At 39.3% G+C, this 27,697-nt stretch overlaps 1 protein-coding gene across 6 annotated transcripts in view; it reads right to left on the bottom strand.

Annotated features, from left to right (window-relative positions):
* Positions 1-27,697, bottom strand: part of LOC122558290 (polyamine-modulated factor 1-binding protein 1) — a 488,574-nt gene that overhangs the window by 84,401 nt on the left and 376,476 nt on the right. For all 6 annotated transcript variants that reach the window (XM_043706693.1, XM_043706694.1, XM_043706696.1 and 3 more), the window contains 4 exons: positions 25,713-25,880; positions 20,860-21,027; positions 14,408-14,575; positions 7,480-7,647 (listed from right to left, as the gene is read on the bottom strand). In XM_043706693.1, the coding sequence (XP_043562628.1) occupies positions 7,480-7,647; positions 14,408-14,575; positions 20,860-21,027; positions 25,713-25,880 (672 nt within the window). The remainder of the gene's footprint in view (positions 1-7,479; positions 7,648-14,407; positions 14,576-20,859; positions 21,028-25,712; positions 25,881-27,697) is intronic.

Raw genomic sequence — 27,697 nt, 5'->3', positions numbered from 1 at the left:
TCCCCACTCCTGCCCACCCTCCAACCCCATCCAAAACCGCCCACCCTGTCTGCCCCCACCCCCGGCCTCCTGCCCACAGCCCCACTCGTGTGCCCCCCCGCCTGCCCCCGACCCCTCTCCGAGGCAGCCAGACTGGACAACAATAACAAGACTGCTGCTGCTGCCTTTTGGGTAGTGAATCTCCAAATAGTGCGTGCACACACAGCCACACACTCAACTTTTTACTGTAACTTTTTGACAAGTTCCACCTTTGCCATGTACAGGACAATGTTGGAGAGATTATCTGGGGAAGGGGGCTTTAGGGTACACCCCTGTGTAAAACTCTGGGAAAGTCTGTGGGGAGAGAGAGAGGGCAGGAGGTCAGTTGGAGACTGTGCCTGGGTTCCCATCAGTCCAGGATTGTTCTTGACAACATTTCAGTAAGCCGAGTTCACTTTTAATCACTGTAAACAAAAGGCGCGATCAGTGTTGGAAATACGTCTTTTATGTAATGTTTCTATCGGGATCTCGAGATCTCCTTCGGATAATCCGATATTCAGATAATTGATATTCGGAAAACCGAGGTTCCTCTGCACCTGCCTATATTGCTACCCCTCCCCAACAGCCCCATGCCAGGTTTGTTCAGACACTGTACCCACTGGAAGCTAGCACGACTCTATCCAATGGTGAACTCCCCAATCTTGTATGACTCAGCTCTTATCCATGCTTTATTGTGTCATCATCTTATATATTGAGTTGCCTTCACTCCTTTATCTCTCCTGTCTCTGTGCCTGCAGCACTGTATCCCCTTGAATAAAGTTACCAACTCCCCTTCCTGCAACAGTGGCCCGTCATGTTTCCTCTCACCCCTGTGTCCCTTGCTTTTATTGGATGAACATAAATGAAAGACCATAATCCACTCCCTTAACCCACTTAACTACATAACCCTGGATAACAACCTCTTTCTCAATGGCGGCAAAACTAAATAACTGATCATTAACTTCAGAAAGAAGGAGAACACGCCTCCATCTACACCAATGGAGTGGAGGTTGAGAGGGTTGAGACCGTCAAGTTCCTAGGAGTGATGTTAGCTGACAACCTGTCCTGAACTTCCCATGTAGATGTGATGGTCAAGAAGGCACAACAACGCACCTTCCTCCTCGGGTGGCTTACAAAATTTGGCATGTACATACGGATCCTCACCAACTTGTAAAGATGCATCTTAGAAAGCATACTGTCCGGGTGCGTAATGGCCTCGTACAGCAACTGCTCTGTCCAGGACCGTAAAAAAAAACTACAGAAGGTTGTGTGCATTGCCCAGACCATCACCTCTCATCCATAGACCCCAATTACACATGCACCAGCTGGTTCAAGAACAACTCTTTCCCTGCCGTTATTAGACTGATGAGCGGACTCTCTAACTTCAAATAATGCTGATCTTGCTACTGTTGACGCGTGCACTGTAATCTGTATGCCTCTGTCCAACATTTTTCTTCTCTCTTATCCTATGATCCAAATGTCCTTGCTTACCAAGATCTGCCTATACTGTTTGTAAACAAAACTTTTCACTGTACTCAGATACACGTCACAATAAATCAAATCAATCAATCAATCATTCAAGAGCCAGTACACTGAATGATGGCCACACATGATTGTGTCAGCATTGACTCTGAACCGACTATTAAGGAGCCACATGACTGACCGTGACCATAGATTTCAGAGGCATGACCCTTTGGACCATGGGCACCCAGGCAGGACTCTTGGACATGCCTCTGGATTGAGCTCAGAGGCTGCCCTTGACTTACTGAGCCAAACCGCCTGACTGACAGATGGCCTTCAGTGAAAATTACTCCCCTTAGAATTTTAGATATGACTGTTTGAAGTACACGCAGTACGTGTACGTGACTTACACATGGTGTCGGTTTCAGATTGACGTAGTGATATGCTATACAGCACAATGTCCACTCTCTTGACTGAGGATTGCTTATCGGAAAGACAAGTTACCTGGCTCTTGTGACTGTGCTAAAAAAACTGGTAAGCAATCCAGTGAGCAACTGGGTTGGTACTCAATGAATGAGTGCTGACAGAGCAAGCAAGCAGTCCTGGGGCACAGCTTGATCCAATCCGCAAGCTGGGAGCCTGTCCCTTCATGCAAACTGGCCTTGTTAATACTAGTTACCATTGTGCCTCAAAGTGCAGCTTTAAAGTACTGCAGCATCCTGCATGCAGAGTGGAGAGATACCTCATGGGTTCTGAGAGGCTGGCAATTATCAGTGTTCTTTGCACACGCTGCAATCTAGTGCACTAGACTGTGCCTTGAGAAGTTGTTACTGAGTGCCCAGAGGAGTGTATGTCGCTAGGTACCTGCTCGTACATTGGGAATTGTTGATGACTATTTATATGATAGAATAAGAAGTTGTACATTAATGAGGTGAGATTGGTTATTAATGATACTGTTAACCCGCATTAATCTCATTAACAGACATTTTGTCACTCCATAGTGAGAATACCATCACGTTGCTTGGAATTCTGTTTGAAATTGCAATAAATTCCTCCCAATGTAGAAAAAGGCTTCGCCCAATGTCATGTGTGATTTTTTGCCATAGTCCATATTTTTCAAGCCTTTACAACATTCTGCCCCACATGTTCTATTTGAGTCAGCTTAGTTCTTCCACATAAATTCATAATCCTTAACTTCTTTGTTCATAACTGCTACGTTGATATATCTTATTAAGAGAAAAATTCCACTATCTGAATTTACTACATTTTCTAAAAGTATATTTATGATAATTCTAATGCGTATGTACCAATCCTAACCTTGTTCTTTGTAGTATGATATAAATGAAGGATAATCAGTGCATTTTGCTTTTAGCAGGAGGAGTGATGGCATCCATCTTGAGTCTGCTGAGTCATCAGGCACAATTTATCAATAAGAATTTAGTTTCATGGCTTTGTTAGCCCAACTACATTAAAAATAATCTCTTGGGTGAAACAGCAGGAGAGCTACTCTATTTTGCATTTTAATTATAATTATTATTAATTATAATTTGCAGTTGTGCAAAAATTCTACTCCTGTTAAGGAATGCAGCTTCCAAAAACAGCCATTTTTAAAACATCAAAGTCAGATATCAATACTTTGAAAAATACTCTAGTTCAACAAGATAAATTTCTTTGGAAACTCATACAAGCTAGCGCAAATAAATACCTTTATATGCAGCAATATATTATGTGTTGGCTAAATGAGCTAAATAATTGTGCCAAACTGCTCACAGATTATATCGTATTTCTTTCATCATTCAATTTCTTAAATATGTTCTGTCTCAAGAAATTTGCATTTCAACGCAGAAAGGTAATATTCCTCATCAAACAGCCAATAGTCAATATGGTCTTTAAAAGCATCAAGGAATTGATCTTCCTCTTCTACACACAAGGCGCTTATACAAATATTAGTTCCCTCGACACACTTGTTCTTATTCTTACAATTTCATTTCAGATATTTGAGAACATTTGGTGGCATAGAGATTTATAAAATATCCCTTGGATAACAAGTTAAACTGAGGCCACATCTACTCTCTTAGGTGTCACAAAAGATCTCATGACACTATTTCAAAGAAGAGCAGGGATGTTATGTCCACTAATCTGGCTAATAATTAACCCTTAATCAAGATCAGTAAAAAGATTTGTCTGGGTCTTGTCTGTGGGAATTCACTTTGTACAAAAATGACTGCCCTGTTTCCTGTGTGACAACAGTGATTTCACTTCCAAAGTACTTCCTTGATTATAAAGCACTTTGGTACATCCTGAAATCATGAATTTTTTTGTCTTTTTTGTTCTCAGTAAGTAACCTCAAGTACTGATGTTTACAGTGAAGCTAATTTTGAATAGTACACATTTTAAAACAATTTCTATAAAAATTTGTTTGGTGAAAATATGAAATTATACCATTTCCAGTTTCTTGAAATAATCTGCAAAATTGACAAGGCCAATTTAAAATCCTAGGTTGTAGTGTAGAAATACTGACTACAGTAGTTAACTTGGTTGTTGCTTTCTTTGGAGCAGCTTGCAATATGCTTGCTTTCAATCAATTGGCCAGGAGAAAGTTGCTGCTGCCAGGGTGAACTCAAACTGCATCGATGTAGATACTGGAAACTAGTTTTGTTGTTGATAGCTACCATCCCTAGAAAATACATAAATCTGAAATTCTGATGGACAGATGAGAAAACAAAACATGCTCCACCAGCTTTCTTTGAATGATATTAATTCCCTTGCTCTCTTTGGTGGTTGTTTTCAATCTGGTTAACATCAGAATCTGGGTTATTTATTTGCAGATGATTTCTTGACTAGCTCTGAATCAATAACAATTTTCAAAATTTTTACCAACAAAACTCAAAACAACAATTTGGGGAAATTATTCAAAATATGAAGGGCACATTAAACCAGAAAATCTAATTGCTGATCTTTCTTAAAAATAAAACTTGCCACTTAATTTGCTGCTGTCATTACATGGACGTAGCATTTTTATGTACACATGCTATGAACTAGTTATCAAGATTACTCTATAATTTCCATAATAAACAGCAAGTAATGCGCTGATTGCTAATCAATTCATAAGCCTATGTTTAAATAATTATATTGAAAATAAGAAAAGTAGCAATTAAATTTGTTTATATGCAAAAATGTCTCACAAACCAATCAACATTTTTATACTGTACTTTGGCCACTAGATGTCACTAACATTCAGCTCACTCATCACATCTTAAGAAATCAAGTCCTGCAACAACAAATCGCAATTTTGTTTACCCTAAATACTTTATACATTTTATTACTTTGAGATAACTAAATTACTGACCCATTCAAAAACATTTTAATTCCATGAATGGTAAAGCTAATGATCTATATCAGTAAACAGAACAGATTAATTGCCAACTTATATTGGGCTCCATAATTAAAGTAGTAAATTGTTATTGTATTTACGCAATACTTCTCATTTCCAAATTGCTCTATGCAGTATAGTAATGTTTCATAAACTGTAATAATTCGTAGAAGTTTGATTCCTGCGTTACTGACTGCAGTTTTGCATCTCTGACTAGTAGTTCACTTGCTAGATTCAGTGCTGCTATTAAAATTCATATTGAAGAACACAGTCTGGTTTCACAAAAAGAAATGTCTTGTTCAAAAGAAGTCAAACAACACTGTAGTCATTTATTAACAGAAGACCCTTTCTGAAATAGAGGCACTTCAGTCTAAATTTTCTATTACACCTAATTACCCAGCTAAACATAGCAATATCAAGAACAGACAGTAATAGAGAACATGATAGAAATAAAGTGAAAAAAAATCACTTTCTGGTGACATGATTTGTAATACACAGTTGAGGCACTGACTAACATACTTTTCAACATCAATTTAAAGCCTGGCTATGTGGACAAGGGGTGGTGTAATGAATATGGCAATTTTAGCCATTGTGGATGGCATACTATATAACAGCTGTCATGGCTGACAACATTTCGAATTCACTTCTTGTCCAGTTGATGCGCATCTCTCTGGGAGTGTCAGAGAAAAGACAGCTCGTAAAGGAATACAGTGTCTTGTTTTAATAGAAATGTTCATACGGTGAAATTAGATTCAGCTATAACCTACATTTCTTATAATGAAAACTGCATTATGCAGTATCTTTGGGAACATATCAAAATGGCTCCTTAGGGCAGGTATTGATCAATGATTTGTGTTTAAAGGAAGCTTTTTAATCAAGTTGAAGTTATATTTAATTAAGACAGAAAGTAGCAATTAAGTTTTAAGAAAACGTCCTTCATTTAGGCAGGTGCCTGTTTAACTATGGGTAAAGAGAAATATTACTTACTTAGAAAAAATTATTTTCATTCCTAGAATGGTGATCTTCAAATGCAATACAGTCCAAGGACCAACTATATACTTGGATCTTTCATTTACTTATGGGAAGCACAATTACATACTCAAAGCAGATATGCACCTTTCATTCTTCTGTTCTTGTCATTTTGCATCCTGTCAAATTTTGATCTCTGCCCTTCTATGTTTGATTGAAGTGTGGAGTGCACTCAATTTAATTCAAAGAAGGTGTATATAAATTTTTAAGAAACAGCAAAAACTGCCACATGCAAATCTCACCGTCTTCTATATATGCCTTATAAAGATTAAGTCAATTGGCTAAAAAGGCCAAATAACATTAAGGTAAATTTAGTATTTTCCTGCTGACAATTTATTGCCTTGGAAAATTTACCCTTTAAAGCCTTGTACTGCTTCTCCTGTGAAGATGATCTTAATTAAAAAAATATAGTTTATTGAAAGAATGTTTTCCTTGAAGTCTGCTTAAAACTTACCATTTGATTAAGGCTCTACTTTCTAAATTAGCCAGAAATCATTGACTAAGAATACAAGAACTTAAGAGATAGGAGCAAGAGTAGGCCATTTGGTCCTCTGAACCCATCCCACTAATCAATGGCTTATCCTTTACTTCATTACCATTTCCCTGCAATTACCACCAACCCCTGGAATAAAAATAAAAACCTGCAGATGCTGGAAATCTGAAACAAACACAGAAAATGCTGATGAAATTCATCATGTTTGGCATTGTCTGTGGAGGCAGAAACTCTCCACGGATGCAGCCAAACCTGAGTGTGTCCCACCAATCCTCTGATGTTTTAAATATTTAAAAATGTATCAATCTCTATCTTGAACACAGTCAGTAATGGCCTCCATAGATATCTGGGGAAGAGAATTACAAACATTCACAACTATCTCAGTAAGAGTTTTTTTTCCCAACTCTTAGAAACACGGAATTGCTCCAGTGCAGACAGAGGCCATTTGGCCATTGTGTCTGCACTGGCTCCCTGAGCATTTTAACATAGTGAAAATCTGAGTTCTAAATGGCCGGTCTCTTATTCTAAGACTGTGTCCCCTAGTTCTACGGCTGCCAGGCCGGGGAAGCATCATTCCTTAATTTTCCCTTTCAATCCCTATAAGAACATAGAACAGTACAGCATATGGCCCTTCACCCCACCATGACCATGCTGACCATGATGCCATTCTAAACTAATCTCATCTGCCTGCCAGAATTCTGTATGTTTGAATACAGTCATGTCTCATTCACTGAGTACAGTGGCATGGAAGCTGTGTGGGTGCATCATGGAGTGGGAATGGTGAGAGGTCTAACAGCTTTTAAAAGAACTGTTACAAAGCCCCAAAAAATGAAGATGGTTTTTTTAAACAGGCCACCACCTCATTCATCTGCCCTTCTAGCTGTCTACAATCTGTTCCTAGGGTCAGTGAACCTGAAGCCATTTCACACAACTCCCCTAAGCCCCATGAAAACTCGGTGCATTGGACCACTTTCTACAGCAAGTTTGGAAACTTTCTGACTTGAATTATCCACATTGGTGGGCAAAACCCAGCTCCTATTTTTAAATTAAGTAAAGTAACATTTGGAGCCTAATATTTATTAAATGATCTGGAAATACGTATTACCTCTTCAGTTTTACAGTGATATTTTTCTCGAAGGGAGACCAGTTCGACTTTCATTATTAGTAACTCTTCTTCCTTACTGCTAAGTTCCTTCATGGTTTCGTGGGATTTCCCCTGTGACATTATCATCTGGTTGCTTAGTTCCACTAATCGATTCTCACAAATGTGAGCCTGGAAAAAATGAAAGTGCATTTTACCACAAATCACACTCCCTAAGAGAACTATGGCACACTTCTAATTATAAAATAGACCTCTAAGATATCCACATATAACTTGTATTATTGGTGCGTTGCAATTCGGTCTATTTAATGACCAATTTTCTCAATCTGACAACAAAGACCCCTGGATTTTGTGCTCATTTTGCATTTTATCTTGTTTTCATAACCAATTCCAAGTAATAGAGATGGTCTTGTGGCACAGTGAGAACCATCTTACCTCTGAGTCAGGAACTCTGAGTTTGAGTCTTATCCTCTGACTTGATGGCCAGGAAAGGTGAACTGAATATTAATCTAACAGAAGGCCAATAGCAGTTGGAAAGAATGGGAAAGATTTCTGGTCAGCCACGTGGTGTGAAGAAAGTCGGAGCCACCATCAATACCTATAGCTCAAGACCACAATACGCATGTGAAAGTGCTTTTTAACACAACAACTCACACTTCCTGAGAGAAATGTAGCCCACTTCTAATTATAACACACCTCTAAGATATGCACACACAACTTCCCATTTCCTGACCAAGTAAAATGATTCTTTCCTATCCAGTTACTTTTTGTTTGGCTGGGAAATATGTCAAAGACTGGATATTTTCTCTTATCATCTATTCATTGCTTGACTTCTCTTTTCAGAGATTTGACATAGTTGAATGTTAACTATGCACTTAAAAGATGTTTTGTTGAGGGGCTAGAATTTCAAAATTGTTAGCAAGATAGCTAGATGTGAGATAAGGAGGAACTTATTTACTGAGAGAGTTGTTCGGATTTGGAATTCGCTGCATGAGAGTGGTGGAGGCGGATTTCATATGGAGGTGGGTGCATATTTGAAAGTGATAAAGTTGAAGGATATGGAGGTAGGACTGGGGAGTGGGACTAGCTGGGGAATTCTTTCAGGAGTTGGTACAGACACGATGGGTTGAATAGTGTACTGTACTGTATAATTCTATGATTCTATGTTACATCATCATGAAAGATTGTCTATCAGTACATAATGTGCTGCACCACCAAGTTATTCAGCATCTTCCTAATCATTGATTCAGATTTGTTGGTGAACAAAATTCTGAAACTGATATGGGGTGATGGGGAGGAGTAGTTGGTATGATTTACAAGAAATTCATCACTTTGGGTCAATGTTTTTATGGAATCAAGCTGCCACCTATCTGTTCCTCCATATAAGCCGTAGGAGCAGAAGCACGTCATTCAGCCCGACTCCACATTCAACAAGATCATGACTGCTAAGAAGTCCACCTATTTTGAACAATGTGTTTCCCCCCTCTGTCATTAAGAGCCTCCACTGCACCTCCTCCATTGCCTGTTCCACTGCTCTAAACCACCACCGCTCAAAACGCAATAAAGACAGAGTTCCACTTGTCCTTACCTACCACCCTACCAGTCTCCGCATCCAATGTATCATCTTCAACACTTCCGTCAACTCCAATTAGACTCCACCAGCAAGAATATCGTCCCCTCCCCACCCCTCTCCGCCTTCCACAAGGATAGTTCCCTTCGCCAATCCATGGTTCGCGCCACTCTCCCCACCAACTCCCCCGTACCCCTAGGTATCTTCCCCTGCAACTGTAAAAGATGCAAAATCTGCCAGCACACCAACCCCTCACCTCTATCCAGAACCCCAAGCAGTTCTTCCAGGTGAGACAGAGATTAACTTATCTCTCCTTCAACCTAGTTTACTGTATCCGATGTTCCTGATGCTTCTCTATATCAGTGAGACCAAATGTAAACTCAGGGCACGTTTTGACAAGCATCTCAGGTGGGCCTGCAGGAGCTGACCTTACCTCTCAGTCACTGCCTATTTTAATTTGCCTTTCCACTCCCTTTCCGACATGAACACCCTTGGCCTCCTCCATTGCCACAACGAATCAGATCGCAAATTGGAAGAACAATACCTCATCTGCCACCCGACAGCCTACAGACCAGAGGACTTAACATTGAGTTCTCCAATTTCAAATAACTTTGTTACCCATCCCCCGACTCCCTTTCCAGTCCCCCGCTTCCTTCTATTCCTCTGATTGACCCTTCTTTCCAGCTATCAGCTGGATTCATTCTTCCCATTGAGCAACCAGATCATACCCTCTATCCGTGTTCACCTGTCACTACCTCACCACCAAGCCTCTCTACCTAGCCAGAACCCTGCCCCACACACCCTTCATCGCAGCTCCCCTTACACCCACCCCCAAGTCCTGAAGAAGGGTTACACCTGAAATGTTGACCTCTCCACCTCCTGATCCTGCCTGGCATGTTGCATTCTTCCAGCCTCCTGCTTGTCTTCCTTGATGATCCTCAAGTCCACTTTCCTGTCTTTTCCCATGTAACCTTGAATTCCCTTCAGATTAAAAATTTACAGATAGACAGATTTTTAAATAGTTACAGTGTTGAAGAGCAGGCAGTATTAGTGGAGTTGAGTGCAAAATGAGATCAGTTTTGATTATATTGAATGGCTCAACAGACTTGATGGGCTGAATTGATGATGCCTGCTATTAGTTCATATGGTGGTGCTGCCCCAACAGAAGTGGTGGCAAGAAACCATGATGGACTTGGAAAGTAGAAAAAGTCTCCAATAAATCTTGGCCAAAATTATAGCTGACACCATGCACATGTTACTTCACTGGAGTAATTCTGAATTTTACCCTTACTTTTAGATACCTCGTATTACCTTCTGCATAGCTGTCTGCGGCAACAGAAGTAATACAGCAACAAGAAGCAGGTACAAGCAGAACTGGTATACAGACTTTTAACCACCAAAACACTACAGGTATTAGCAACAGCTAATTGAAATGTTGAATTAAACACAAAATTTAGGTGCCATTCAATTCAAGTATCTTACAAAATAATGCAGAATCATCTGCAGAAAACCATTAATGCATTTATTCTGACCAGCCTAAGCCAATGCCACTTCTTCACAAAGATGAAGCGTCAGCAGATAACCTTTATATCTAAAATGCACAGGAAAATCAATGGGAGATGGCTTAATGCAGAAACTAATATAAGTTTGATTTGTAAAGCATTTTTAATTAAGCTTCTGCTGATTAAGTGTGCCCAAAGTGTGAGTATGTGGGGGTGAGATTACATTAATATTGGCTGCTGTTGTATTAGTGCCATATCTAGGTTAATCCTTAAGCAATCTCTATGTCACAGGGTCTATAAAAAATAATTTCATCACAGTCTCACGTTTAATCAGTATTGAGGATGACCTTAGCAGAATTCATTGCATTATAAAGAATTAATTATTTTTTCATGTATTCCACCTGCGCTATGTTCTTCAACTGCTAATATCTCAGATGACTCACAGCACAATTACATTTGCACAGTATTAAAGAAAAATTACAATGTGTGATCTTGTTTCACATCTGATTGGGTTAATGAATCAGGTCTTGTTGTTAAAGATCTGTGATGGGTGTGTACCATGAAAAGATGATTTAAAGTGGTGCTAACCTTGTAATTCCTCATGTTAGGGACCAGACCAAACCCCTCAAAATATATTAAGAGGATAGCCTAGATCTAAACGTTTTCTTATTTTAAAGGCAAGTGTTGTGTTCTGGATGTAATTCGATTGGTCAAACTACCAATCTTGAAGCAAAACACACTTTATTCATACGCTATAAATAAAATACAACAAAAGAAAGAAGAAATTGGAGTAACTTAATTCTATTGGAAACTTAACAGAATAATAGATTATTTAACTACTAAACAGTAACTGTTCCAATGTAGTAAAATCCTACAAACACACCTTTGGCAAAGGCAAATTTAGTAGAATGTCTCATATTCAATTCTCCTGTCCAGGAGGAAAAACGTCAAGAGAAAACCCTGAGAGAGACTGTAGCAGGGAGCGATGTACTGCAGCTTCAAGACCTCAGCAACTGCTACAGAAAATCTAAAACTGAAATCCTGGCTCTGAGGAGCTTGACCCTACCTGTTCAGCTGCTTCTATTGTTCTAACTTTAAAAAAAAATCTAAGGCCTTACAAGTATTTACATTATTAGATTCAAATAGACAGTTTGTCACTTCTGCCTTCAAACCCCTTTTCAAAGCCCAGCCCAAAATACATGTCACAGAATTTATGATTTGGAGATGCCGGTGTTGGACTGGGGTGTACAAAGTTAAAAATCACACAACACCAGGTAATATTTGCTCCTTCATCAGGTGATAGTGGAGGGCTCAATCCTAACATAAATTCTGTGTGTTAGGATTGAGCCCTCCACTACCACCTGATGAAGGAGCGACGCTCCAAAAGCTAGTGTGTTTCCAATTAAACCTGTTGGACTATAACCTGGTGTTGTGTGATTTTTAACACAGAATTTATGAAATAAATAGCAACCGATTAAGTTGTCATATAGAGGAAGTTTTCAAATCACTTGAATGACTGGAAAAATATATATATGAGTTAAATACAAGCAATATTGCTGCAATACAATATATAGTGAAACAAAGAAATATATTAAAATAGTACACTTAGGAATTGTGCAGGTGTATGTTCATCAACACGTTAAAAATAGTGCTCAGAGAGTTCAACTCTATTTAATCCAAGTGCTGTGAAAGTATGACTAGCTGATGGTTTATTACAACCACTAACTTTCTTTTCTATATAAAAGCTGAAAAATCTATTACAACAGTTTTGGTAAATCTAGAGACACTGAAATCAGTTCTCATGAGTTGCAACATCCTGGAGGTCAGTATCTGATAATACTTCACTTGGTGAGTTGGGTCCAGTAGGTTTTCCTTCTTGTAGAAGAATTGTAGGCTTTTTTCCAGCCAACAACTTGGAGACAGAGATGGAGGGTCAAAGGTAGGCTGCCAACTCATCAGGGATTCCTGCTTTTCTTCTGGGGTTTAAGCAGTATCAGACATATAATCCCAGAATTATATATTTAAGCAATCCAATACCAGTCATGTGGCAAGGATTGGTGTTTCAGGTGCTGATGATCCATTCTGGTGGGCTATTAGAAGGTTAAGCTAATATTGTAGCTTTACCTCTCTACTATACTTTCGATTATGAGGTAATGAGGTAACCATAAAAATGTTAACTCTTATTTTAGCACAACAGGTCTTGATGCTGTCTTCTATCCAGATTTGGTTGGAAACAGATGTTTTATCTCCAGGTTCTCTGTGTCAGCTTTAGCTGGAATATCTATAAAATGCAGAGGGTTAAGAAGTTTCTGGAAATACAAGTTTGTGACCAACCTTGGCTATTTCTGAGATCTCTTGCACACCTCTGGCTATGTATGATATTACTTTCTGCTGTGATTTGGTTGACAGTTTTGTGAATATATAAGAAGTTTCTGAATTTCTAATTTGTGTATTTTCATATTAACAAGCAATCAAGATGATAGAATGTTTGTTCAAAGGGAGTTCAATAGTTATATTTGATTGACAGTTTATGAGGTTCTAAGAGGGACCTATTTCAAAAAAGAATTTGAATGGCTTATTTTTAAAAAATAATTCCTAAACATTTAAAAAGTTTCCCTGTATTAGCATATGGCTTGTGACTTATGTATATAATGATGACTCGTTGGTTGGCATGTGGGATGAAGGCATGGAGGGAGTATATGGGATTTGAGAGGGTATGATGAGGCATTATAGAATTGAAGAAGGGCATGTCAGTAGGTGGGAGGGTTGATAGCTGGAATGCCGAATAACTATGTGGAGCACTGCCTGATGTTGAAGTGAATGGATACACACTTCTAATATGTTTGCATTGGAATCTGACCATCTCCATTCGCCGTCCTAACTTTAGCACGTCACAGATTCTCAGAAATGAAAATTCCAGATGACTAGGTTAACTTTACAAAGCCAAAAAATAGCCTAACTGACACTTGCTAAACTGAAAATGAAAATTCAGCCTGAAAGGCTCAATTTATTCAGACTCTTACCATATGGCAACCTACCATGAAGCAATGTGGCAAATATCTGCTTTGCAGCTCCACTAGAAGTATAAGCTTTCTTAAATGTGGAGATCAAAATTACTCACAGCACTCTAGGTCTGGGCTCAATAAAGTCTTATGCAGTTGTGATAAGGCTTCCTTATTCTTGCACTCATCTCCCTTGTAATAAATGTCTATATGCTATTTGCCTCTTACATTGCTTGCTATACTTGTATGATAAGTTTCTGTGTTCCTTGTATTGGTACTCCAAAATTCCTCTCAACATCGACACTAAGAAGTTTAATGTCTTTTGAAAAAAAATTTGATTTTCTATTATTCTGGCGAACCAAATAATCTCATATTTTACTACATTATCCCCTATCTGCCACTTCCTTGCCCATTCACTTTACCAACCTGTATTCTTTGTAGACTAATTCCTCCTCCTAGCTTTCATTCCCATCTGCTTTAATAACTCCCATTAATAAAAGTGATTTTAAAATCATGAAGGGTCACTGTTTGGCAAAAAGAAATACAGTTTCATCTCTATAAGTTCAAACTAGATATGAAATATATAATCTTTAACCCTCCTTACAGTCCTTAGAATTTGAGGCAAGGATTGCACTTAACTGAAATTGTGTGTGTGACAAAACAGACTGTTCATACAAAGTATAATGGTAACCTTGTCTAACTACTGGAGTATAGGTATGACTCTGAATTGCACACTAGCAAGGACTAAATATACCTGCAGAGAAGAGGAAATGGAACAACACGATGAGAGGGAAAGCAACTTGAAGTTATAAACTGAAAGTAACATACATACTCGTAACGTTAAATAAAACTCTTACTTCCTCTTCTGCCCGTTGATTCAGTGCTTGCATTTTTTTCAGTTCATCATGCAGTCTTCTCATCCTTTCCTCATATGCTGCACTTTCCTCTGCTAACTGCATATTTCTCTGTTGACTACGTGCAATATCATTTCTCAGACTGGCTACCTCTCGGCTCTTCTCACTTAGCTGCAATGGAAAGCACAATTAATAGCGGCACTGCTTACTTGTAAAAGCCAAAAGAATACAGAGGCAGAAATGTCATGCTACTGCAGAATACGCTTAGGACCTTGCATTATGGGGCAGTCTCATTTACCTCATACATTTTTTAAATATAATAAAAACAAAGTGCTGGAAAAACTCAGTAGAGCTTACAGGTTTTCGCAATGAAGAAATTTGTATTCAATTTGCTACTTAAATGCCTCAGTAGGCCAAGGGCAGGCACTAGGATGGGTGGGTATGCTGCTCGCTCTACTTTCTGAGCACCCCCCAGCTCCAAATCCGCTGGCTCGCAAACATAAAATCCAAGCATTTATAATTTTCAATATACAGTAGCGCCTCGGCATAGGAACGACCCCGTTCACAAACAAATTGGTTTACAAACAGGATTGTACGTAAAATTTTGCTTCAACGTACGTACGAAATTCAAGGTACGATCGAAGGTACGAACACAAAAAGCCCGTGTGCGACCACATGGTTTCATTGTTTTGCTTTGCTACACGCTTGTTGAACGCAAAAGCTCTTGGGCCCCGCGTGATCTCATTCAGTTTGTCTTTGGCGCATGCGCTGTGAACAGCCGTCCAAGCATTCTTACGCTATCCGAACAATGGGAAAAATTGATTCAGTTCACAAACTTTTCGGTTCGCGAACCAGGTCCCGGAACGGATTAAGTTCATAAGTTGAGGCGCTACTGTACTCAATGATTCAAGTCTGATAGAAGTGAGAGACAGAACAATGGGGCAACATTGTCCCAAACTGCAAGAGGCTGCCTAAAACTGAATTTGGTGCAAAGTGCATAAATATGACTGGTTTCCAATGCTTTTAACATGAGGACTGGAAGCCTTGCTAGTGAAAATTGGTGAATGTTTACTAATTCTTTGCACTATTCACAGAGACAAAGTTCAGCAGTGGGAAGGCAATAGTCTACTGGTATTATTGCAAGATTACTAATCCAGAGACCCAGGTAATGTTCTTAGGACCTATGTTCAAATTCACCAGAGATGTAGAAATTTGAAGAACAAATTCAATAACAAATCTGGAATGTGATGATGAAAGTGTTGTTGATTGTCAGGGGAAGAAACCATCTGATTTACTAATGCCCCTTCAGGGAAGGAGATTGCATTCTTACTTGATCTGGCCTATATGTGTCTCCAGATACATAATGTGTGGTTGATTCTTAAATACCTTCTGGGCAACTGGGGATGGGCAATAAATGCTGGCCTAAACACAATGCCCACATCCTATGAATAAGTAAAGAAAACAGCAGTACTCCATTAAAACCATCATTTCTCTGCAAACAGTTTTTAAATGATCTGAGATCACTGAGGATGCACTCTATCTCATAGTTACTAATAAAGTTAGTAAGCTATTAACAGGGAGCAACTGCTGACATTATGTATATAGCTAAAATTACTGTGCTTACGTAATTAATCACAATGGTGGAGCAAAGACAGATGAGTAACACTGCTCCAGCAGGATAGAGAATAGAAAGTAATTTTATTTCTTTCTCCTCCAGTGCATGAAAGGTTGCCATTGGAAGGATATGTAGGTAACAAGGATGTTGAAATTTCATGGGATGCAAACAGTGAATGGAGTTTGTGAAGATGGAGATGCTTCCCCATGGAAAACCTGCAGCAACAACTTAGTGAAAAGGGAGTACTGCAGATGCTGGAGATCAGAATCATGATTAGAGTGGTGCTGGAAAAGCACAGCAGGTCAGGCAACATCTGAGGAGCTGGAAAATCGATGCTTCGGGGAAAAGCCTTTCATCAGGATTGCTTCCCGAAGAAGGGCTTTTGCCTGAACCGTTGATTTCTCTGCTCCTCGGATGCTGCCTGACCAGCAATTACTTAGTGCTGTGTTGTGGCCAGAGGGTAGGAAGGGAAATCCCAAAGAAAACTATTCTCTTCTATATTTCCAAGTTTATATTGTTACTTTTAGAAATGGACAACCTGGAATGGGCTTATAACATGGATGAAATTGATAACATGATTTTATTTCCAGAAATTTCTGAACCCCTTGTATTGTATATATATTCCAGCTAAAACTGACAGAAAGGGTTTGGAGTCTGCTTCCAGTCAGCTTTGGACAAAGGAAACCTTTAAATCCATAGAACATAGAAAAGTACTGCACAGAACAGGCCCTTAGGCCCATGATGTTGTGCCGAGGTTTAATCCTAATGTAAAATATAATAACTTAACCTATGCACCCCTCAACTCACTGCTCTCCATGTGCATGTTCAGCAGTCACTTAAATATTCCTAATGACTCTGCTTCCACCACCACCGCTGGCAATGCATTCCATGCATTCACAACTCTCTGCGTAAAGAACCTGTCTCTGACGTCTCCTCTATACCTTTCTCCTGATATCTTAAAACTATGACCCCTCGTACCAGTCAATTCTGCCCTGGGGAAAAGTCTCTAGCTATTGACTCTATCTATTCCTCTCATTATCTTGTATACTCAATCAGCTCTCTTCTCTTCCTCGTTCTCTCCAGAGAGAAAAGTCCGAGCTTATTCAACCTTTCTTCATAAGGCAAGCCTTCCAGTCCAGGCAGCATCCTAGTAAACCTCCTTTGCACCCTCTCCAAAGCCTCTGTATCTTTCCTATAGTAAGGCGACCAGAACTGGACACAATACTCCAAGTGTGATTTCACCAGGGACTTGTAGAGCTGTAGCAAAACCTTGTGGTTCTTAAACCCGATCACCCTATTAATGAAAGCCAAAACACCATATGCTTTCTTAACAACCCTATCCACTTGGGTGGCAACTTTGAGGGATTTATGTACTTGCACACCCAGATCCCTCTGTTCCTCCACACTGCCAAGAATCCTATCTTTAATCCTATATTTAGCATTCGAGTTCGACCTTCCAAAATGCATCGCTTCGCATTTATCCAGGTTGAATTCAATTCCTGTGGAGAGTGAGGAAGCAAAGATCCTCGCCAGAGGCTTAACAACCTCCTTTCTCGCTTCTTGGAACAGCCTAGAATAAATCTGGTCTGGCCCTGGGACTTATCAATCTTAATGTTTTCCAAAGTTTCCAGCACACCAAAGTCATCAATCTTGATCTGGTCAAGCCTATATCCCAGCTCTTCAAAGTTTTCATTCACAACAAGGTTTGGTGAAAACTGAAGAAAAAACTCATTTAGGCCTTCCCCTATCTGCTCAGACTCCATGCACAAGTTCCCTCTGCTATCCCTGATCGGCCCTACTTTCTCCTTGATCATTCTCTTACTCCTCACGTATGAGTAAAATCTGAGTGTTAATGTTTTTATAGTTACTGCATTAATTTGCAGTGGAAAATCTAACAGGGGAGGTAAAGTTACACTGATTAGCCTACCAAGATGGGCCCTCAACATCTGAAATGCTCAACTATATCACATAGCTGAAATTTGAGCTTTCCAATTGGCTTAGTACACAGTTTTGGGACACTAAATCAGATACTGTGTTTCCCCCAGAGGAAGAATGAATTTAGTTGATAGCCTGCCTCACTCTTCCATCGATGTCACCAAGTTACTAGCTACAAAGAAACTTACATTTTGCCTGCAAGAAAGGAAAGCTACAGGAACAAATAGAATGCTAGAGAAACTCCGCAGGTCTGGCAGCATCTCTGGAGACAAATAGAGTTATTGTTTCAAGCCTAGTAAGACTCTTCTTCAGAAAAGCTCCAGATCAATTGGGAAACTATTGTTAGACACAGGCTTCTGAGAGGTTGTCACTGACATGAACTGGTCTCTAATGCCTCTGGGCTTGGTAAAACTCCAAACTCTTCTCCTATCCTGTCTTCCTTAATTTCCTGAGTGCTTGTGTGAGGATAGAGCAATGAAGCAAATCCCGTTGCATTTGGAATGTTTTGTTAATAACCCCAATCTTTGATTTCATTAATTGGAATGTGACAGCAGAGTTTGGAGAACACTCTGCAGTCTGCTTTAATAAGGAATGGAAGTAAAAAGGTAAATAAAATAATGCTTTACTCTCTTGGCCTTTGGAGGGCAAAAACATTCATTATCTGAATTCATCCCATTCTCACTTTGTCAGTGATAGATGTGTCGATTGGCCTCTGATAACTATGACCATTTTCCTTTGTCTCAGGCATCCCATAGATTTTTCTGCAACTCACTGTTAATGACACTGTCGGCCACCAAATCTCATTAGAAATTTGACCCCATGTGATAGACACTGTGTGATTTATATAACTTTTAAATATCAGTGATTGAAATTTTTTTGGATTTTAAGATAGCAACTTGTGTTTTGCATGTGTCTGAAGTTAATAATTAACATGCAATTATTTCTATAGCTATGGTAATTTATATGAGGCCTAGCTTTAGAATGTATGAGGTTTTGTGTACCATTAATAGACATATATCTTAGACTATTTTGTAACTCAGCGTGCCACATAATGGAGCTTCAAGATTTATTAGAGGTTTCCAAAACTTGTTTTCTTTTCAGGATTAGGAGAAACACTCTTGGAAGGTTTCTTTTTAAGTTTACTTCATGTTTAAAGCAATCCTATGAAGTCCTTAGATGTAGATGGCTGTATAGGTCAGTGCTCCTGAGAAGGGAAGGATAGGGTAACTAGGTTACACATAGAAACATAGAAAAGAGGAGCAGGTGTAGGACATTTGACCCTCGAGCCTTCTCCGCCATTCATTATGATCCTGGTTAATCGTCCAACTCCACTTTTACCCAATATCCTTTGATTCCTTTAGCCAGAAGTGCTAAATCCAGCTCCTTTTAAAATCATACAATGTTTTGGCTTTGACTGCTTCCTGTGATAGTGAATTCCACAGGCTCACCACTCTTTTAGTGAAATTTCTCCACATCTCAGACCTAAGTGGTTTATCCCAATCCTTAAACAGTGACCTCTTAACCCCTTTTTCTGGAAATTTCCCTGCGCCCGCCCCCAATCAGAAACATCTTTCCTGCATCTAACCTGTCTCATCCAGTTAGAGTTTTATAGATTTTTATAAGATGTTGCCCCCTCATTCTTCTGAATTCCAGCAAATATAATCCTAATCAATTCAACTTCTCCACATACATAGCAAACCTTTTCTGCATTCCCTCTATGGCAAGAACATCATTCCTCAGATAAAGAGACCAAAATATATATACAAAACTTATAATATTCCAGGTGTGGTGTCACCAAGACCCTGTATAATTGCAGCAAGACATTCTGCTTCTGTACAATAATTCTACAACATACCATTTGCATTCATTACCTCCTGCTGCATCTGCAAGTTTACCTTCAATGACTGATACACGAAGACACTTACATCTCGTTGTACATTCCCTCTCTCAATTTATAGCTACTCAGTTAATAATCTGCCTCCTTGTTTTTGCTACTAAAGTGGAAAACCCCATATCTATCCACATACTGCATCTGCCATGTTTTTGTAGTCAGCTTGTCCAAATCACTCTGAAATTACCTTAGAGTAAAGAATCAATGTTAGTTCCAGGCTAGATGTGTTGTGTTGAAACTTGAAACAGGTTATGTCAATCTAAGTACATTTAAGTTCAGGTGCATAATAATTTGGGCTTTTTGAGTTAGTGACATATAGGCTTTCTGTGAGTCTGATATGAGTGATTAACTTGTCTGTATTTCTGCAGCCATCTTTTCTTTCATTTAAAACAATTTTTGAGATCCAGTTTCAAAATCAATGTTTTTTTCGCAGGCCACTAAAAGTGAGCAATTGCCCTTGCTAAATTAGTAAAGACAGTTTTTCTATGTGAAGAAACATGCATATTCTTTTTTTTTGTTTCATTGGACAAGATAGGCTCTCCTGTTTGAATTAAGGAAATTCGATTATGTGTTCCAAATAAGTCATATTGGACTCAAAGCAGTAAATCTGCTTCTCCCTCTACATATGCTGCCAGACCCACCCAGTTTCTTCAGCAGTTTCTGTTTTTGTTTCAGAATTCCAGTATCTGCAGTATTTTGCTTTTATATGATTATGATTGCTGTTCTTTATATTTACCGGACTATGAAATAAAGCACAGTAACAATTCTTAACAGACTTTGTCACCAAGTGTTTGGTCTATTGTTCCTGAGATTTAGCAGCACAGTCGTGAAAACCATGAACATATGGTTCAGGCTACAAGGGCTGAGGATTATGCCATAATATTAATGGCCGTATGTACCCAGAGAAATACAATCCAACTCCCACAACAGAAACACACTCAGATTGCCTAAATAAGCCACTGATTTCAAGATAATATTCAAGCAAAAAAAGAAAGACTTGAATTTATAGCAAACCTGCTCCATGTTTTCTTTTTGGGTACCATGACATGCTGTTAGCTCTCGTCTGAGTTCATGGATGAGTTGGTCTGCTGATTTCAGTTCATGGTTAGTCTTTCGTGCCTGTTCCTGGACTGTATTCAGCTCTGACTGAAGATTGGCAAATTTATCTTCTTGTCGGGTTGCCTGTGGCATGACATTATTACAGCTTTAGAAATTAAACAGGTAAATTTTGAAAGTGACATCAACGTTGTTTTTGCTTAGACAAGCAGTGTAAAGTTATTTTGCAAAGATGAAACTGTAAAGAACTGAATTAAAACTCAGCCATGATAAACTGCATGCACCAGTTAGGGAACAAAAATTTGGATTACAACCTAGCTTTCGATTGTCTGAAATTGTACGAAAAGCAATGTTGTTTCCCTCATGTTGAAAATATCATACATTGAAAATGATTTAATTTTAACCAGCAATTTTATTGTTCATGCACCTATTGATGTTCCAGCTCCTTAAAGGGTGTGAAATACAATTGCTGGAGATTGCAGGGTAAGAAAACAAGTGGTGAAAATTGAAGGTGTGTCTCATTGTACCAGTGGGACAGATTTATTCTCATCAATCTCTAGCTTGTCAACACAAGTTGTGTCACAATACAAGAAATATTAGCGTTAATTTACATTTAATATCCATCTTAGTTTGATACTTATTTAAATTTAAATTGAAACACGTCATTTGATACTTCAATTGTAATATGGTTGAGTCAAGTTGTCACGTGAAGAATAAATTGGCAGGAGTCATTCATCAATGCAGACATTAGAACATTCTATATCGTAGCTTCCATTTTAGGTTGCTGTAAAATAGGGCTATTGCTCTGTGTATAAACTCCAATGCTGGTGTTTCTATTTCTACATTACTTTAATTAATATTAGACATAATTATTATAAATACTAAACATTTGTCATAGTATTGTCACATATTTCACTGAAAGACTGGCCCTAAAATAGAGGATTAGTGTGGATGAATAGTTTGAAATGCAGAGTGATGTAAACAAGCTTGGCTCAAATTCTGCACCGGTTGAGGTTACCGTGTCAGATTCTCTTCCTCAAGCTCTCCCCTCACCTGAGGTGTGATGACCTTCAGGTTAAACCATCTCCGGTCATTTCTCTCTAATGACAGTGAAGGTCTATAGCAACGTTATCTATTTTTAAATAAAACAGTTTTGAACTAAATGGAAGATATAGAATGTAGGGAAATAGATGGTGACACCTTGAAAAATGTCCATATTACAGAGGAGAAAATGCTGGATGTCTTGCAGCCGTTATACCATTTCTAATTAGCAACGCCACCCCACCCCTCCTTTTTTACCACCCTCCCTAATCCTACTTGTAACTGTACCTATATCCACTTCTGGAAAGAGGTGCTGGATGTCTTAAAATGCATAAAAGTGGATAAATCTCCAGGACCTGATCAGGTGTACTCTAGAACTCTGTGGGAAGCTAGGGAAGTGATTGCTCGGCCTCTCGTTGTCACAGGTGAGGTGCCGGAAGTCTGGAGTTTGGCAAACATGGTGCCACTGTATAAGAAAGGTGGTAATGACGAGCCAGGGAACTATAGACCAGTGAGCCTGACGTCAGTGGTGAGCAAGTTGTTGGAGGGAATCCTGAGGGACAGGGTGTACATGTATTTGGAAAGGTAAGTTCTGATTAGGGATGGTCAACATGGCTTTGTGTGTGGGAAATCATGTCTCACAAACTTGATGGAGTTTTTTGAAAAAGTAACAAAGAGGATTGATGAGGGAAGAGCGGTAGATGTGATCTATATGGACTTCAGTAAGGCGTTCGACAATGTTCCCCATGGGAGACCGGTGAACAAGGTTAGATCTCATGGAATACAAGGAGAACTCGCCATTTGGGTACAGGACTGGCTCATAGGTAGAATACAGAGGGTGGTGGTGGAGGGTTGTTTTTCAGACTGGAGGCCTGTGACCAATGGAGTGCCACAAGGATTGGTGCTGGGTCCACTACTTTTCATCATTTATATAAATGATTTGGATGTGAGCATAAGCGGTAAGTTTGCTGATGACACCAAAATTGGAGGTGTAGTGGACAGCGAAGAAGGTCACCTTAGATTACAACAGGATCTTGATCAGACGGGCCAATGGGCTGAGAAGTGGCAGATGGAGTTTAATCTAGATAAATGTGAGGTGCTGCATTTTGGGAAAGCAAATCTTAGCAGGACTTATACACTTAACGGTAAGGTCCTAGGGAGTTTTGCTGAACAAAGAGACCTTGGAGTGCAGGTTCATAGCTCCTTGAAAGTGGAGTCGCAGGTAGATAGGATAGTGAAGAAGGCATTTGGTATGCTTTCCTTTATTGGTCAGAGTATTGAGTATAGGAGTTGGGAGGTCATGTTGGGAAGTAATGGCTGTACAGGACATTAGTTAGGCCACTTTTGGAATATTGTGTGCAATTCTGGTCTACTTCCTATTGGAAAGATGTTATGAAACTTGAAAGGGTTCAGAAAAGATTTACAAAGATGTTGCCAGGGTTGGAGGATTTGAGTTATAGGGAGAGGTTGAATAGGCTAGGGCTGTTTTCCCTGGAGCGTCGGAGGCTGAGGGGTGACCTTATAGAGGCTTATAAAATCATGAGGGATATAGATAGGATCGACAAAGTCTTTTCCCTGGGGTGTGGGAGTCCAGAACTAGAGCGCATAGGTTTAGGGTGAGAGGGGAAAGATATAAAAGAGACCTAAGAGGCAACGTTTTCAATCAGAGGGTGGCACGTGTATGGAATGAGTTGCCAGTGGAAGTGGTGGAGGCTAGTACAATTGCAACATTTAAAAAGCATCTGGATAGGTATATGAATAGGAAGGGTTTGGAGGGATATGGGCCGGGTGCTGGCAGGTGGGACTAGAATGGGTTGGGATACCTGGTCGGCATGGACAAGATGGACTGAAAGGTCTGTTTCTGTGCTGTACGTCTCTATGACTCTTTAAATGGCACATATTTTGGTGTGATTGATAAAGGAATGTCTTTTGTCAATTCACTGCATTTGCAGTTGGTCATAGATTTCAGCAGGTCTCTAGTCAACTGATATCTATTTGAACATGATTCTCTCTTCAGGATTCTGTGACCATTGTGAGAAGAGTGAGTAGGAGAGAGTCTTTCTCATCAGACAGAAAAATTTTCATCGACACAGAATTCAAAGCAGGAAGCTCAGCATAGGAAATACAAATTCCATTTTAATCTTGCACAGAAAGCAAAATAAAAATTGGTACATATACATAGGATTAAGGAATACATATAAATGATTAACTCAAAAGGCTAAGGAAAATAAATCTCTCGAGCCTGAGAAGTTGTTCAGCAAAAATAGGTACACGGGTATCCAGATATGTATGTGTGCAACATTTGGAAATATGCATGCCAAAACAGGTCTCACACAAGAAACACATCCTTTATATGCAATGCTGCATGTCAATCTCAAAGGGATCATGAAATGCAACAAACAGGATGCATGCAGCAAACAGAAATTAGAGAGAACATTATTCTTGAAAGCACTGAAAACTCAGTTACTCCTGAATGAATAAGCTCTAATTGTTTCAGCAATTCTTCGAACAAAACAAAAGCTTAGTTCACCTAAGTAGGGGATGATAGTGATATCTGTGCAGATTTATTTGTTAAGTACTACAGGCTCTGGAAGCACACCGTATTACCCACAGCCCTTTGGGTTCCTGAATTTAACTGCACATATGTTGATGATGAAATTTGCTGCTGACAGCTTTGCGGTTATTTATATAGCAAAATCCAGAATGTCAGTTTTTCTCTCTAGCACTTAAATAGTAAAATTAACTAATTTATTTGAATTTCATTAACATTTCCACCTCATTATTGGAGTAATGATTTTCAGACAAATATAACCAGTTTTGTCTCATGCTGGTGTCCACCGGCAAAGGTGGGATGAAATCTTGCATGAAGAAGCTCCCACCCAAAACCTCCACATCCGCAAGTTTCTATCCAAACATATATTACCTGCGTGATCAAAACTCAACTGAAATTATGGGCCCACAAGAAGTTACATAAGAATGAGAAAAGGAGGAGAAAGTAAACTTCCAAAGCTGGAACAGAAATTTAGTTAATTAAATACCAAAACCTTGCGCTACAATCAGTTAAATTTTGAGTGGCGATGAACTATCCCAAATATCACCATTTAAAAAAAAATTAACAATTTTATTCTTTAAGTTCAAAAGAGAACATTAAACAACAATTATTTACAACTCCTTTCTTAAACCTACTTTTACCTCCCACTCTACGATACTTGTCGATAAATTCCCTCTTAAATATTATGGCAAATAAGTAGACTTGGGATTCTAAGTCACTGAGCTTGGATCCAGCAGATAACTTTGGAACACTACATTTTTTGAATATAATAAAAATAGCAAAAACAAATTAATTTATCACGTCAAGCTAATATCTTGCTCTCAAGTTAACTTTCTAAGGAGTGGTATGGTTATATTGTATTTCTGCAAATGAAGTATATTGTTGGGAAAGAATAGAAGGAAATTTAATTAGCATGTAACTACATTATTTTAACAAGGAATACTCAACGCTGACATCAGATGGCTGAAACAGAATACAATCTATTCCCAACAAGAATATTCTGCATCGTTATGAAGGCAAATTTTCAAAACAAAACTAAAAATTTAACAACTTGTTATTTTGAAATTATCTGATCCTGCAATTTGTATCATTCAGCAGCATTTTTAAAACTGACGGAGATATCTTAAGCTTTTGCAATGTATCTATGAGGAATTAATATTTTTATGTTTCAATAACCTAAATTACTAAAGATGGGAGAAAATAATAATGCCATTCTTACCTCTTCAGTATAATACTTGTTCTGTTTCTGAGCTGTTGATAGATTTGTTTGGGCCACCTGTAGCTCTGATTCACAGTTTCTGTATTCATTAAGTAAAGCCTGGTGCTTTTTCTGAAATTGTGCTAAATTATCTTCCAGAAATAAAATATGATCCTCCTTCTCCTTCAGCTGAAAGATAAAATTTTATGGCAGCATTTTTGCTGTGATGTTCTATTCTTCTTAGTGGCTCTTCTCACACAGTATTTGCTATTATAATATTTCTAATCAATAAATAAACAAACCTACATATGTATTTTCCAAGATTCTAATAGTCAAAAGTGCTTAAGAAGCAATTACTTCTATCATTAAATATAAAGTCACAACTATGGCAAGTTTGAATTTTTAATGACACTCATCTGAGTGTCCTATGAATTTCTTCCTGGACAAGCTATTTGGATCTAATGCCTGGGGATTTACTAGGAGGAGGTGGATCCACCCACTGGCTTGAAAGTTGGAAGCAAGCTTCTCTCTGTTGGTACTTCAACAGTGTTGTGACATGGGGTAAACCCTTCTGCTAATTTAAACCAGACACACAGAAGGGATGACCAGTGTTGGGATTGTACCATGCCCTGGACCAGTGATAATAGACAAGACCTGCAGTAAATGTGTAAATGTAAGTAGGGTCCAGGATTGCTGAGACTAATCAGGAATTGGTAGGAAGCAATTTATCAGGATTTTTGGGACAGGGGTCTTTCAGCTGTGACAGCCCTCACTGCTCTGAGGAGTGTGAAGAGGATAGATCTGCACTCCCCTATCCCCACCAAGCCTATAGGGAGGCTGCCAGGTTTTAGTTGGCCTGCCCAGGAGAGGGTGCTGGTAAAATATCAGTGATACAGGTAGAAGTCCTCAAGTAGCCATTAATTTGCTATTTAAGGGTCTCAATTGATCCAAGGCAGGCAAACTGCTCACCATTTGCTCTGCCACCGGCAAACTATCAGAAGGTGTGGGAAGGCAATGGCATCCCCCTCCTTGTTCACCTTCATTCCAAAACCTGCATTATCCTATCTGTTTCTAGATAAGGACGACTGGATGCATAAATTGTGGACAATAAATTCGAGTGAGATCAAAATTCCCACTGAGTATTAGCTAGTATTATGCAACTCCATAAGAACATAAGAACTAGGAGCTGCAGTAGGCAATTCAGCCTCTTAAGCTTGCTCCGTCATTTGAAATGATCGTGCCAAATCTATTTCCTCCTTAAATTTATTCAGTGTCCCAGAGTCTGCAACATTCTGGGTTAACATTCCGTTAACCCTGTATTCCGCATTCTTATTTGTCTTCCAAAATGGACAACCTCACACTTGGCAGGGTTGAACTCCATCTGCCACTCCTCAGCCCAGCTCTGCATCATATCTAAGTCCCTTTGAAGCCGACAACAGCCCTCCTCACTATCCACAACTCCACCAATCTTCGTATCATCTGCAAATTTACTGACCCACCCTTCGACACATTCCACACATTCACAGCTCTTTGAGAGAAGAAATTCCTCTTTAACTCTACATAGAACATAGAACATAGAACAATACAGCACAGAACAGGCCCTTCGGCCCACGATGTTGTGCTAGCTTAAGCACCCATCCATGTACCTATCCAATTGCTGCTTAAAGGTCACCAAAGATTCTGACTCTACCACTCCCACAGGCAGCGCATTCCATGCCCCCACCACTCTCTGGGTAAAGAACCCACCCCTGACATCTCCCCTATACCTTCCACCCTTCACCGTAAATTTATGTCCCCTTGTAACACTCGGTTGTGCCCGGGGAAAAAGTTTCTGACTGTCTACTCTACCTATTCCTCTGATCATCTTATAAACCTCTATCAAGTCACCCCTCATCCTTCGCCGTTCCAACGAGAAAAGGCCGAGAACTCTCAACCGATCCTCGTACGACTTCCTCTCCATTCCAGGCAACATCCTGGTAAATCTTCTCTGCAACCTCTCCAAAGCT

Source organism: Chiloscyllium plagiosum, chromosome 17, assembly GCF_004010195.1.
Source record: "Chiloscyllium plagiosum isolate BGI_BamShark_2017 chromosome 17, ASM401019v2, whole genome shotgun sequence".
Taxonomy (NCBI): Eukaryota; Metazoa; Chordata; class Chondrichthyes; order Orectolobiformes; family Hemiscylliidae; genus Chiloscyllium; species Chiloscyllium plagiosum.
The sequence above is the reverse complement of the archived record's forward strand: the minus strand, read 5'-3'. Positions and strand labels throughout refer to the sequence as shown.